General features: G+C 38.0%; 2 protein-coding genes across 3 annotated transcripts; one reads left to right on the top strand and one right to left on the bottom strand.

Annotated features, from left to right (window-relative positions):
- The first annotated feature begins 331 nt into the window (after nucleotides 1-331).
- Nucleotides 332-6,566, top strand: LOC126615290 (isovaleryl-CoA dehydrogenase, mitochondrial). Its single transcript, XM_050283102.1, has 14 exons — nucleotides 332-680; nucleotides 1,214-1,355; nucleotides 2,189-2,313; nucleotides 2,412-2,456; nucleotides 3,016-3,064; nucleotides 3,169-3,278; nucleotides 3,948-4,024; nucleotides 4,376-4,426; nucleotides 4,533-4,597; nucleotides 5,196-5,350; nucleotides 5,442-5,482; nucleotides 5,587-5,641; nucleotides 5,766-5,822; nucleotides 6,115-6,566. The coding sequence occupies exons 1-14, from the start codon at nucleotides 573-575 to the stop codon at nucleotides 6,259-6,261; spliced, it is 1,227 nt and encodes a 408-aa protein (XP_050139059.1). The 5' UTR covers nucleotides 332-572; the 3' UTR covers nucleotides 6,262-6,566.
- Nucleotides 6,567-6,695: 129 nt separating this feature from the next.
- LOC126615289 (auxin response factor 4-like) lies at nucleotides 6,696-11,956 on the bottom strand. 2 transcript variants are annotated; one of them, XM_050283101.1, is made up of 12 exons: nucleotides 11,031-11,956; nucleotides 10,887-10,943; nucleotides 10,529-10,711; nucleotides 10,352-10,436; nucleotides 10,185-10,275; nucleotides 9,523-9,687; nucleotides 9,050-9,169; nucleotides 8,887-8,956; nucleotides 8,400-8,562; nucleotides 7,578-8,323; nucleotides 7,301-7,491; nucleotides 6,696-7,153 (listed from the first exon to the last, which is right to left on the bottom strand). In XM_050283101.1, the coding sequence occupies exons 1-12, from the start codon at nucleotides 11,367-11,369 to the stop codon at nucleotides 6,970-6,972; spliced, it is 2,394 nt and encodes a 797-aa protein (XP_050139058.1). In that variant the 5' UTR covers nucleotides 11,370-11,956; the 3' UTR covers nucleotides 6,696-6,969. The 2 variants fall into 2 exon arrangements, with proteins under 2 accessions (XP_050139058.1, XP_050139057.1); XM_050283100.1 differs by having other exon boundaries at nucleotides 8,887-8,962; nucleotides 11,031-11,955.
- Between the last annotated feature and the right edge of the window lie 1,584 nt (nucleotides 11,957-13,540).

Below are 13,540 nucleotides of genomic sequence, written 5' to 3'. Positions count from 1 at the left end.
GCAGCAACATACCATTTTTTGTGATTTCTTTCTATCAAAGAATCGTATGAATGGTTGATTCCTACGTAATACACTTTACTTTTGATTTGATCAAAAGAGTTTTACCAATTCCAACAAAATTAATCGAGTTATCTGGGCCCTGGAGGATTGACAGGGCGAACTGCTAGCTTTCGTATACGAGATATCCACCCTAGTCACTATGGACGCATTTGCCCCATTGACACGTCTGAAGGAATCAACGTTGGACTTCTAAATTAAAAAAAAAAATTGAAAACATTCATTCCCAAACGCAGATAAGGAAGCCAGCATGGTTTCATGGATAAACAATGACATGGTATGGTCTCCGTATCCGTCTTGCTATGGATCACAAGTGGACACATCGTCACACCGCACGTAATTACGAATTGATTGAGTAATTAATTACGGAAATGACACCTCCCATTTTAGCATTTAGCATACATTGCCGCTCTGCAAGCCATCTTCTTCATCTTCCATCTTCTTCTTCTCTGAAACTCTCTCTCTCCCCCTATCTCTCTCTTTCTCTCTCTGTCTAAACAAAGGAACCAGTGAATATGCAAAGGCTATTTGCTGCGAGGTCTACATGCGCTGCGATTGTCAGAAATCAGAGAAAGTTTGCTTCTTTTTCTACCGCCTTACTCTTCGATGATACTCAGATTCAGGTCCTTCCTTCTCTCTCTCTCTCTCTCTCTCTCTCTCTCTCTCTATATATATATATGTATATATGTATGAGTTAAAATTAGAAAACTTTCAAGAACAATCTTGAAATCTCCGTTCAGTGATGGAAGCGTAATATAGCAGACGACTGAAGTGATTACTGTGGTAAATAAAAGTTGTTTCCTTTTTTATTTGAAACGGTCAATTTAGTTGGTGGAGAGTAAAAATTAGATTGCTCCCAGATAAAAATAGGAGCCCATTTGAAAATTCATGTATTCAGTAGTGTTCTTTTGACCTCTGTCAATTCTCTCTCTCTACATATGTGTTCATATATATGAATCAAATTCCAAAGTAGGAACATTGCTGATTCAGCCAGACGATTGTAGTTTTCGTCTGTTTCGATTGGAGTGGTCAATTTAGCAGGAGGAGAGTACAATTAGAGGGGTCCCAGAGTACAATTTATATGTTATTCAGCTCTGTGTGACTCTGTGAATTAACTGTCTTTCTTTCTCTTTTTGTTGGTTTGTTATGAATGCAGTTTAAAGAAAGTGTTGCTCAGTTTGCACAAGAAAACATCGCCCCTCATGCGTCGAAAATAGACCACACAAATTATTTACCTCAGGAGGTCAACTTATGGAAACTCATGGGGGATTTTAATCTGCATGGAATTACTGCACCAGGTAGAGTTTTCACCATACATATAAGAGCTCTACTTATTACTTGGTTTAAATTCTATTGGAGATTTTGATTGTCTTATCTTTTCAAAGTTTTTTCTAATTAGTGTTTGTGTAGAGAGGCATGTTTTTAGTGTGAATGTGATGATGCTATGTGTTTGTACCTTTTCCTTTATTCTCTGAAGCTTTCCTTTTCCTTCTTTGTTGTTTTAATTGAAAACATATATCAAGGATGAATTTTTCTTTGGGCGTGCTTCTACCCACGACATTTTTGGCTTTCCGTTGTTTAGGGTCATGAGGTCTTTATATTAATTTGTAGTGTAGGATTCCGTGAGATAGCAAAATAAGCTGTTCCCAAAGAACCTAATATTTATTTTGAACAGGGGGCACTGAATTGTTATTCCAAGTATATGATGAAAGGTCATACTGTAAATTAAAGTTCATGCAGGATGCCGTGTTATTTAATGCAAAAGTTTTCATGACTTTTTTGTTGGTACTAAGAGACTTAATATTCATTCACAAACTGTTGTAGAATCATGAGAATTTTCGTTCATTGGTTTGGTAGTATGGGTAAAAATTAATGGGAATAAGGAAGAGAAGGGAAAAGATATCAATGCTCTATTGATCTTGTTGGTTGGTAGAAGGAAGTTATCAAGTAATGAAATGGTTAGATTGATTTATGAAGAATCTTTGCATTGTCATTTCTCTTTCCTTCTCCAATCATATTTATGCATATCATTCCCTGCGTAAAGCGGGAGCCTTGTGCACTGGGTACGACCTTTTATTCAATATACTGCAGATTCATGAATTTAGAAATTTGACTATGGGTTTTCTTGTAGAGGAATACGGAGGTCTTGGTCTTGGTTACTTGTATCACTGTATAGCTATGGAAGAAATAAGCCGTGCTTCAGGGTCTGTTGGCCTCTCATACGGTGCCCATTCTAACCTGTGCATCAATCAATTGGTAAACATAAGACCGAGTTCATTTGTGATAACATGTGCTCGTATCTCATAAGTTTTTACTCTACCATTGATTCATTTGTTGTTTGTTTGTTTTGGTAGGTGAGGCATGGAAACCCTACTCAGAAACAAAAGTATTTGCCAAAGGTTCCATTTTCATTTGATTAAATATTTAAGTATGCGTAGTGTAATGTAGTGTAGTATTTACAGTTTTCAGATATGCTTAATTATAGATGACGAGTTCTATCTACCCACTATGTGCATTGCAATTTTTAGTTTGTAAAGCATTTCAACATCTTTCTACACCGTAAACTGATTTTTTTTTAATAATAAAAATTTGCCTCACATGTTATTGCTTACTGTTTTGGTTGGCACCACTCATTCAAACACTAATTTTATTCACCGGCTTCAACCACATAAGCATGAGATGGTGAAGGATTTCTGACCCAGCAATTATTTGGTTTTGAACTTTTGAGTCATTTATCAACTGTTTATGTGCGGGTCAAGCAGTGTATACTAATTAAATATTGATCAGAAAACTTCCTGGGTATCCTTGTTCCTTCCCACTTATTTTCAGACCAATACCAGTGGTCATTCGTTATGTTGCATGAATCCGTCTTTCCTCTGTTCTAGGTTATTTCTTAATATTGTTAATTTTCAAATTCTTCTATTTCTTTTGACTAAAAAATTCTAATTATTTATGTAGCTTATCAGTGGAGAGCATATAGGGGCTCTTGCAATGAGTGAACCCAATGGTAACTTATGTGTACTTCCCCACACGTTTCATCTTGTATTTACTTTCTGTGTATAATCTAGGTTTCCTTAAGTTGATTAGGCTGACCCCCTCTCTCTCTTCCAGCTGGTTCTGACGTTGTTAGTATGAAATGCAAGGCTGATCAAGTAGATGGGGGTTATGTCTTAAATGGGAACAAGATGTGGTGCACCAATGGCCCAGTTGCTCAAACATTGGTATGTTTGTTAGAATCTCTGTCTTTTAGCTATTACTGGCTTTTGTCACCACTCTATGTGAAATTCAGTCAAGCAACATTACGCTATACCTTTGTTAAGTAGCATGCGCTTCCAACATCATTTTTAATGAATGCTAGAGATTGAGAATTTTCTACAGCTTTATTTAGGATTAAGAACTTTTAAAGTAGGGAAATGCACAAGATGATGCTGTATGCTGCAATCTCTTGATGATCATTAACATACCACGCATGCTCCCAAGATTTGTGTGTCATCATTGAACTGCAGAAGACATGGACCTTCATTGCTTAAGATGCTATTGCCAATGCCATACATACATGTGAAGGGTTAAGTTTTATCACATACGATTGCTAAGAGATGAAGCTGTCAATAGCATATATTCTATAGTATATCACCTTATAATTGTTAACATTTTATATCGGGCCCACTTCATTAGGAGTCATCATTTAGTGTGTTGCTATTAGTATGGAATCTTCAATGCAGTTTCTGCACCATACCCACTTTAATGGTACTAAATTTACATTTCTGTTAGTATAATCTCATTGTAAAGTTCATAAATATAAAACCTTTAGATATAAAACCTTTAGATATATGTATGTGTGTACATATGAATTTATCATATCGTTTAACTGATATTTAGAGTTCCATCAGGTTATTTATGCAAAAACAGACATCGCAGCGGGCTCAAAAGGAATCACAGCATTCATCATTGAGAAAGGAACACCCGGGTCCGTTCACATAGCTATATTCTGGTTGAAAGCAGATGTACATACGCATAAGCTAGTAATAATAAAGAGCCCTCTAAGTTGATATAGAGTTAAGAGTGTTCCACCTGCCTTCTAGTAAAATGTTTAGGAAAGTATCCTTACATATTGCTTTCTGAATAACATACATCTTCAATCTTGCTTGATGTATATCAATGAAAACTTTCTAATGTGACACCAATCTCCCAAAATAGGTTGGACACAGGAGAATAAAATGATTCCTGCTTGAATTACATAAAATCAAAGTATTCTAACAAAGTGCAATCGGAAGATTATGAAATCTCTCTTTTTATGAAGTTATTTATGCCCGTGCAGATTCAGTACCGCCCAGAAATTAGACAAACTTGGCATGCGAGGAAGTGATACGTACGTTGGCAATGCTTTAAGTGAAATTATCTGTATCTGGAGTCCATTCTCTCTTCTTTTGCTCTTTTTTCTACTAAATTACTAATAGCGGCAATGCTCTGAGCAGATGTGAACTTGTCTTTGAGAACTGCTTTGTTCCAGAAGAAAATGTTCTCGGGCAGGAAGGAAAAGGTGTAGTGATGCTTTTATTACAACTTTGTTATTGGAAGGAAAGATCATTTGGATTGGTTGCATGTTAAAATTCGCAGCAAGAATTGATATGTTAGACATAACCTGATTGCTCATCTGTCGTATGGCTTCTGAGCTGCTGTTTAGTATTAGGGTGATCAAAATTTACCATTAGCAAAGACTTTCACCATGGGACTTATTCCTGTATTGCTGGAACTGCTCAACCAGACTTGTTCTGGTAATATATGATGCCAACAGTTTTGTTGCACCACTGGCCTCCCAGATTATCACCTAAAGCAAATAGACGACTTTATGCTTGTAGTTTGAATGATAAGTTGATTACTCTTTGATTCTTGAGAAAAATGGTCTGTAGACGAGAAATTAATTGGATCCCATGACAACTCTTGTTGAATGTAGATACGGTTGATATTGGAATAAGAAGTAGCATCTTTGGTTTGTCAATTATTATCATTTATCCTAAACACATAGGTGTTGGTAGAATGAGTGTGTTATGCTGTAGTGATTATGCTTCAGATGTGGAGAAAAATTCTGCTTCCATCATATCACTTTACCAGAACATTGTTATTGCCCTTTCTTTCAGGTGTCTATGTCATGATGTCAGGGCTGGATCTAGAGAGGCTTGTTTTAGCAGGTGGGCCCCTGGGTATTATGCAGGCATGTATGGATGCTGTCCTTCCTTATGTTCAACAGCGAGAGCAGTTTGGCCGACCCATTGGAGAATTTCAGCTTATACAGGTTTGTTGTTGTATTTCACAACTAGTCTTACTGTTTTCTAGCATTGTATTTGAATCATACCCTTTATGTGCTAATGGGCTTTCAATTCCAGGGGAAACTTGCTGACATGTATACCTCTTTGCAATCATCAAGGTAATGGATTCGTATTATTTCTTGGACTGCCTTTTCTTTCTTCTAATATTCAAATGGTAACAGAGTTATCCTTCTCTTTCTTCCTCTCTCCCCTTCGTTTTCAGGTCCTACGTGTATTCTGTTGCAAGGGAGTGTGACAATGGAAAAATTGACCCTAAGGTGCTGTTGGTGTTTCTGAATTCTTTTTTCACTTTAGTTTGTGATCTTACAAGTTCGTCTTTGCATTTGGCAAAAAATGATTTGGCTTAGGCAAACAATAACTCTTCTAGGTACGAATTTTCAGGATTGTGCTGGAGTTATACTATGTACGGCTGAAAGAGCCACGCAGGTTGCTTTGCAGGTAAAAGATTCTGCACAAATTCCATTTGATCTCTTACTTGTGCAGATGTATAATTTTTCTACTCAAACATAAACCTCATTCAGGCTCATTCAGGCCAATCAATATAGTCCTAGCTTGGCCAGACGAACAGTATTCTACATATTGCTCGAATGCCCATAACAAAGTTAATAATTTTCGTTGCCATGATTTTTTCGGAGAGTTTATCATAACTAGAACCGGGATCTGTAGAATAGTCAGAGCTGTGCATGATAACCTTACAACTGCTCTGAACAAATGTATTTGAACGTTGCAGGCTATACAATGCTTAGGTGGTAACGGTTATGTCAATGAGTACCCAACTGGGCGGCTCCTTCGAGATGCCAAACTGTATGAGATTGGAGCTGGGACTAGTGAGATCAGAAGGATGATAATAGGCCGTGCGCTATTTAAGGATCAGTGAGAGACGATGCACGTGTTCAATTTCTGAGCTGAAATATTTGCAGCTCTTGAGCACTGCATTCAAGATACTCCAGATGTTGCAGTCAGCCATTTGAGTTTCCTTCACTCACAGATTACAGAATACAGAATCACCAAGGTTCGTAGTTACTGGTGTATCCATGATCAGTAAACAAATGGCCGACCGATTGATGATACTTGGTCGTTCATAGTTTTAGTAACTGATGTATCCATGATCAGAAAACGCGAATCAAGTTTTCTTCGGGTAATAAAAACAGTAAAAGTACGGAAATTTGATTTGCTTTTTCACTTTGCTGTAGAACCATGTTCATCGTCTTTACCCATGGTAGCAATGAGGTTCAGCAGTCGTAGAATTCAGAGTTCGTTTCATCTCTGTCAGGCAGCATGATCTATAAGTTGGAAACCTAGAGAAAAAAATTAACAGCACACATCCAACAATTTATACTCATAAAATGTCACAGTACTAGGTAATCAAATGTCAACCGGAAAGAGGTTGATCCCCGAAGGCCAAACGTGTCTCAACCGGAAAGAGGTCGATCGCTCGAAGGCCGTAGGCGTCTCGTTTTCAAGACTACGATAACCGGAACTACATAACTTAGGCCTCGGAACTCCATAAAATACATAATTAGGTTCTGGTGCATATGCAGACTTAAGATTACAACACAATGACAACACTGAATTTTATTCATGTTTAGACCCGGATTACTGTTGGGGAAGAATCCGGCTGGCTCACGGATGAGGACTTTGACACTTCAAGCATGACCGGCGCTTGTTCCAAACTGCTTTGAGTATCATCGCTGATCATTCCGATGGTCATCTTCTCCACTTCTTCCTGGGTATATATATGGATTTTGGAGACCACATTGCAAAACTCGCTGCATCAAGAACCCATCATTTCCGAAAGGTCATATACAAAAAGTATTAATATGGACTCCTCAGAAACACAGATTAGTTAAGATGCATGAGTTTATCGTGCAAAAGAACTAGGTACGGATAAAATTTTGCTTCAGAGAGAGACTTACTGCCATGGGTCATCCCCAACAACCATCACATCGTTCTCGCTATCAGTGTACAAGATCCGCCATCCTTCATCAGAATCTCGAAGAAGGCCTTCCATGCCAAATAGCCGCTCCAGTTCAGTCAGCAGGTCCCCATAGCCATTCAGTTTCGCGAGATCAATGGCTCTTCCCACTAGGCTGCCTTGCTTGTGAACCTTCACTCAATATATGTAACATCAGTTGGCAAAGATGTCCAAGGCATGGCAAGTTACAGTCCAACCTGAGGGCTACTATAGCTTACCTTTGTACAACTCCGCTTACTGGAACTCTGAGAGTTTGGAGTGGGATTTTCCCCAGTCAAGGAAAAACCGAAAAGTTTACACCCAGTTACAGTCCCGTTATAGTCTTCATCATTTGGATTTCTTGGATTTGGTACTAAAGCGGGAAGCGCAGAAGTACTCTCCTGTGTCTTATGCTCACTAGGTTTATTTGGCCGTCCAACTTCATTTCTTGTAACTCCCATCTGCACAGTATATGGGTTGATTTGCATATTCTCTCTGGGTAAGCTAGTAGCATTAGAGCACATCGTGGGTTCTTGGCCGGCTCTGTGAACGTCACCATAAGGAAAGTACATATTTGGAAGGGATTCAGAAGCTAGAGAGAAATGATTTGGTTTGGGCGGTTGATAAACGTTGAAAGGTGTGCAACCAATGTTGGATTCCCAATCACCTAGGGTGAAATTTGCTTTTCCTGTCAACGATCTCAACGGGCATATTTCTTGACCTTGCAAGACTTTTGGAAATCTATCAGACTCCGCAAATCCTGTGTAAGAGGTGTGGCGAGCCCTCATAAGCTCATCAATAGTAGCCTTCTGTGTTGCATTTGATGCAAGACTTAGATGTGCCGGGGCATGCATCTCAAAATCTTGCGAGCGGTTTACAGTATCACACCCATAGAGGGGTGATATGAAACCTATATTTTCTTGACCTTGCAAGACCTTAGAGGATTTAACTGATTCCTCAAAGTCCTTAAACCCAGCCCCTCCAGCTGCAAGAAAATTCACTTATTGAGGACAAATGAGTAATGTGAAAAATGCTCACGATGTTACTGGGGAGTATTGTACCAGTGATGGAGTGGATGGGTTGGGTTCCCTGCAGACCTGTCCGCAGTTTCTTCAGTCTTGGAGAAGACTGAATGTTCATAGGTGGGAGAGAAGCAGAAGGATCAACCTCCCATGGCGAGACTCGATCTTGATGATCATTTCCTATATCTTCATCCCATCTAACCTGGTAAGCATAAAATAAAGGTGTAAATATCAGAATTTCTGCAATACCGCAGTAATAGAAATATAGTTTGTGAAGTTGTCAATTCTTTACACAAAGTGCAAATGCAGTGCATGTATAAATACATTTCAATAAATCAGCAGTGCCAATTGATACATTCTGCACAAGTACTATAAATGAAAGATAATGTAAGGTACCAATTCAATGATAGCACCAAATAATGCAAATCATGAAATTAAAATACAATGACGGGAACAATTTATGAATAACGTTTGGCACGCAGTTCATTATTGGCCTAATGAAAGGAAAATAAAATACGAAGCATACCATCAAGCATCTCCATTTTGAGTTTGGCCATCGAAACGGATCCAAGTCAGCGATACCTGTCACTACACCACTACACCTACAAGAAACCAAAATCTGTATTGTCCAATAGAAAGTCTAACAAGGAATACAGGCTGGCCATGCCGTTGAATCAACTTATAAATACCTTTTTTCAGGTGAATCATCCCTATCGAATCTCATTTTGAATCTTGTCCCAGAGGTCACTGGATTAGCGATGCTTCTGACATATTTTTGGTAGGGAATGACAAACTCTGAACGGCTTGCTCTGCATCACAGAAATTTAAACAATTTAGAAAGATTCTGTCAATGCCTAGGAAAATGCATAAGCCGGTCCATGCATGTTTACGAATCTTAGTGAAAGAAATATCTGTTCTTGTTTTTGTAAGAACAACTTTGATTACAGGTTAAAAAAAATGTTTGATTGATAGATGATTTGAGCAAATGAAAAGAGAGGTCACTGCCATTAAGCATACAATGAATGAAAGTAACCATACCCATCTAAAGAAAGAATAATACTTAAAGAACCGTATGCACAAAATACAGGACGAACAACTTGGTAGATTCTGAAGTCAAAAATACACAACACATGATAATATTTCCAAAGGGCCCTTGTACTACCTTGGACTGTAGAATACATGAAACATGCTCTTGGCGGATATTGCATTAGCCACGAGAGAAAGAACACTGGGATAAGTATTCTGGTTTCCTACAACTGAATCAGGAAGACAATTTCTTGGTCGAACAGCTTTTCTAATTCCCAACCTTAGCTCTCCGTTTTCACCCCTACAAAGACCATTGTAAATCGTTCAAGTTATCGAGGTTAGCAGACAATGAAAAAGTCAAGGAAATTTTTAGCTCCACATAGAAGTCAAATTATTCTTGTTCCAAAGACATAATATTTTTTCATGATAGAACACATATATAAGTTTATATTGTATCACGTGTGAACCTATTTTCACCTTTGGCCGTAAAGAAGTATTTGCATTTCAACAAAAAGAGATTCTGATAAATAGAAGCATACATGTATATAATCAATCAAGTACTATACGGAAAATCAACACTTTTACAATTCCTAGTAATGTTTAATAGCTTCTTGACAAAGAGATCTCCGAACAAAGGAAAAAATAGGCGTTAACATCATTCATATAAGAGGCCTATATTTTGGTCACTTCTCGCCTTTTAAAAGATCAAATGAGCCTTCCAATTGGTAAACAAACAAATTTGAATGATTACAAAGCCATGCCGAGTTGCCACAAAAATAGTCAATTAATTGCAGTTACCTCAAAAATAGCACAGCATCACCCGATACAAGATTCTTTTGGCTTATGAATATACTCCATCCAGTAGTGAGCAAATGTCGCCTTGGCTGGCCTGATGAGCAGAACTCACAGAATTGTATCAATTTAATCCTCAGTGAAACTACACAAAGGAATTGCAAATAGTTTACCTCTATAAATATGCCGAAACCTCCACTCCACCCCATGAAGGTCCTTTGCAACAAGCTCTTGAGAGGGCCTCTGCTGCTTATAGTCCTACCAAAAAAATAAACAAAATCTATTAAAAGTTACAAAAGCTAAAAGCTCGTCTACGAAGACCGGATAAAAATAAAAGCATTGATTCATACCAAAGGAGGGAAACAGTCTTCAGCAGCTCTGCGAGGAACAGAGAACCCTCCGTGGGTACTGGTATCGGAAGCTGTAAGCGTTTTGCAGAACATGTGAGGGGTTGATTTTGTAGGTGATCCTCCATCCCCCTCATCCACTCCCAACTCTTCAAGCTCTTTCCCTTCCAAATTTGTTCCTGCAAACTACAGAATTCCCCCAATCCACATCCTAATCAGTAATTATAACCACCATAAAAGGATAAAACTCAGCAGCCTCTACCATAAAACAGCATTCCAACACAAAGTGTACAACCATAAAAACTCAAGAATTCACATTGACCAATTCCACTCCAAATTTAAGTGTCAACAAAAATCATACCTCAGGCTGAGGAAGCAAAGTGACATGTGTGTAGACCTCATCATTCTCCTTGTTAGCCTGTTAATTCAAGAAACAACAAATTCAATAACCAAAACATATTTGGAAAAAAAATGGAAATTTAAATTTTATATGGAAGGTACTTACAAGCAGCTGGACATTGACAACCTTGCAGAAGATCTGAGGGTGGAGATCAAAGGTGGGCATCTCCATGGGAGAGAAAGGGGAGGAGGAGGCAACTTGCTCCAAGTGGCCTTGTGGGAAGTAGACAACCACATTCCCTTTCTTGGGGAGTGAGATGAGAGGGCCAGCACATGCATGCCAAAGCTCCAGATAAATTGAGGAAGCCACAGGAGCTGAGGATGAATTGGAAGAAGATGAAGAAGTTGAAGAGGACAAGCAATAAACACAAACACCACCACAATCCCCATTGCAATAAGCATTCTTCTCCACCTCACTCACTGCATGGTTCAGATCAATTTCCATGAATGCTCCCCAGAATTGCTCAGAAAAAAAAAAGTGCTTCCCAGATAAAGCAGTTCCACCAGAAAATTTGACAAGAAAATGAGTAACCAAATGGAAAAAGTGAGGAGAACCCAAAAAGCAGAAATGGAAAGTTGGAAATGGGGAGGCGAAACTCAAATCAGTTCAAGGAATTTTGATGATTTAAAGGGAACCCACAAAGCCAAAAGAGGAGATGAACAGAAAAGAAGAAGAAAATCATGTTTGGCTTGGAGGAAAATTTCGGCCAGTGAGGGAGAGAGAAAGGCAGAGAGAGAGAAAGAGAGGAAGAAGAAGAAGAAGAATAGGATTATCAAATGATAACAAGGAATTCAAAGTATGATTTCATTTCCTCCTCCCCCATTTGCAGGTAGTAAGAAGAGGGAGCAGAAGAAGCAGCAGACGTAGACAATTGCATACGAACACAGAAACAAAAGGCAAAAAAAAGCCAATGTGGTGACGGCTTTTTCGACTTCGACTGTTTAACAGAAGAGAGAGAGAGAGTGTGTGTGTTGGTAATGTATTGTCTTAGCCTGTCCCCCCCACCCAACACAGTCTCTCTCTCTCTCTTCTTTCTCTTTGCTTTTGCTCTGCCTTTGGCTTTATCCTTTTTTTTTTCCTTTTAATTAGTAATTCTCCCTTACCGTATGTGGGACGTGGGCGAGGCCCTCCACCAAAGACAAAACGAAGGTTTTAGCAAGAAAATATATTGAAAAGACAAAAAGGGGGTTTCATTCATTTTCTATTTTCTTATATAAAATTCTTAAAAATGCAATAAAATTGCTTTGCGTTTTGGAACTTGAGAAACCATGCACACAAAAAAGGGCATTAAAGAACGTAAAGACATTCTTTGATAATGCGCAATGCCAACTCCAAAGAGAAATTGACAAGGAACCAATTATGTCCATACCAACATGAAGTTTGTGCTCAACACCATTACCGAAACCATCAAAAATAGTGAAAGAAACAACAAAGTAGACCAAAAAAAAAAAAAAACCGATAACACACGAATACAAAACAAAATAATTAGTGGGAGATACTCATAGATAGCCCCATCAAGGAGGCACTTATAAAAGGATATACTAAAACATGAAAAAAAAAAAAAAAACTGCAGCAATCCATGAGAAGAGGAAGAAGAAAGGCTAGGAAAACTAGAGAAAGGCTGCTACCACCCCAAGCCTAAACAAGGGACCGGCGACTTTGAAGTTTTTAGACCTAGGGTTTTTGTATGAAAAGGAAAGCCCATATTAATTTGAAAAGCGGAAGCCATATAAACCAATATAGTCTGAAAATAAAACAGCATGAACCGTTATTGTAGAAGAATCATGCCATACCAAAGTTGGAGAAAACAAGCACATAATAGCAAAATTGTTCGCAACTACATTGCCTTCACGATAAATGTGAGATGCATAGAAGGTCATCTTCCGAATGCGGTCTAAACAGATAGACCACTACGTACGAATAGACCAATGACAGAGTCACTTCCAACCAAAGACAATGACAACCCCACTGGTATATGATATGCTACCTCTTTATACTAATTTTTAGTTTCTTCTTTTGTTTAGTTTTCAATTTGAATAAATCAAAGAAAATAAAATAAGAGAACATATGCAGAAAGAAAAAAGGGAGTTAAAAACTACTACCCTAGTTTTGGGATAGGCATTCAACCATATGCATCTTGTGAGGTAGACAATGTGCATCTCGTTCAAGATGTTATGCTTGAAAATAAATGTATATTTGGTTGAATTTCATAGTTATACGTTTATTTAAGGGGAAGAAAAAGTAAACAAACGAACATTAGAAAGTAGTGTCATCTCAACTACATTAACAACAGTTAATTAAATCAGTGAATGATGTAATTACGAAAACAACTTTGTCACTCAGACAAATATATTCTTCTCTGTAGAAATGTGACTCATTGTATTAATTTGTGCAAAGTATTAAATATATATAGAATTACATAAACTTCTATTTAGGTAGGAATCCTACCTTACAAGGGAACTTACATTCTTATAATACAATTACGAGAATTTCAAACTAATTAATTCTATTCTAACATCCTCTCGTGCTGCTTCAATTCTATCTGAGAGATTCAGATGGAAGATGGAAGAACCTCTCTTCTTGTTGATGTTTTGCTTGAATCTCGAATAAGTGGT

The sequence above is a fragment of the Malus sylvestris genome, chromosome 3 (genome assembly GCF_916048215.2).
Source record: "Malus sylvestris chromosome 3, drMalSylv7.2, whole genome shotgun sequence".
Lineage (NCBI taxonomy): Eukaryota > Viridiplantae > Streptophyta > Magnoliopsida > Rosales > Rosaceae > Malus > Malus sylvestris.
The sequence above is the reverse complement of the archived record's forward strand: the minus strand, read 5'-3'. Positions and strand labels throughout refer to the sequence as shown.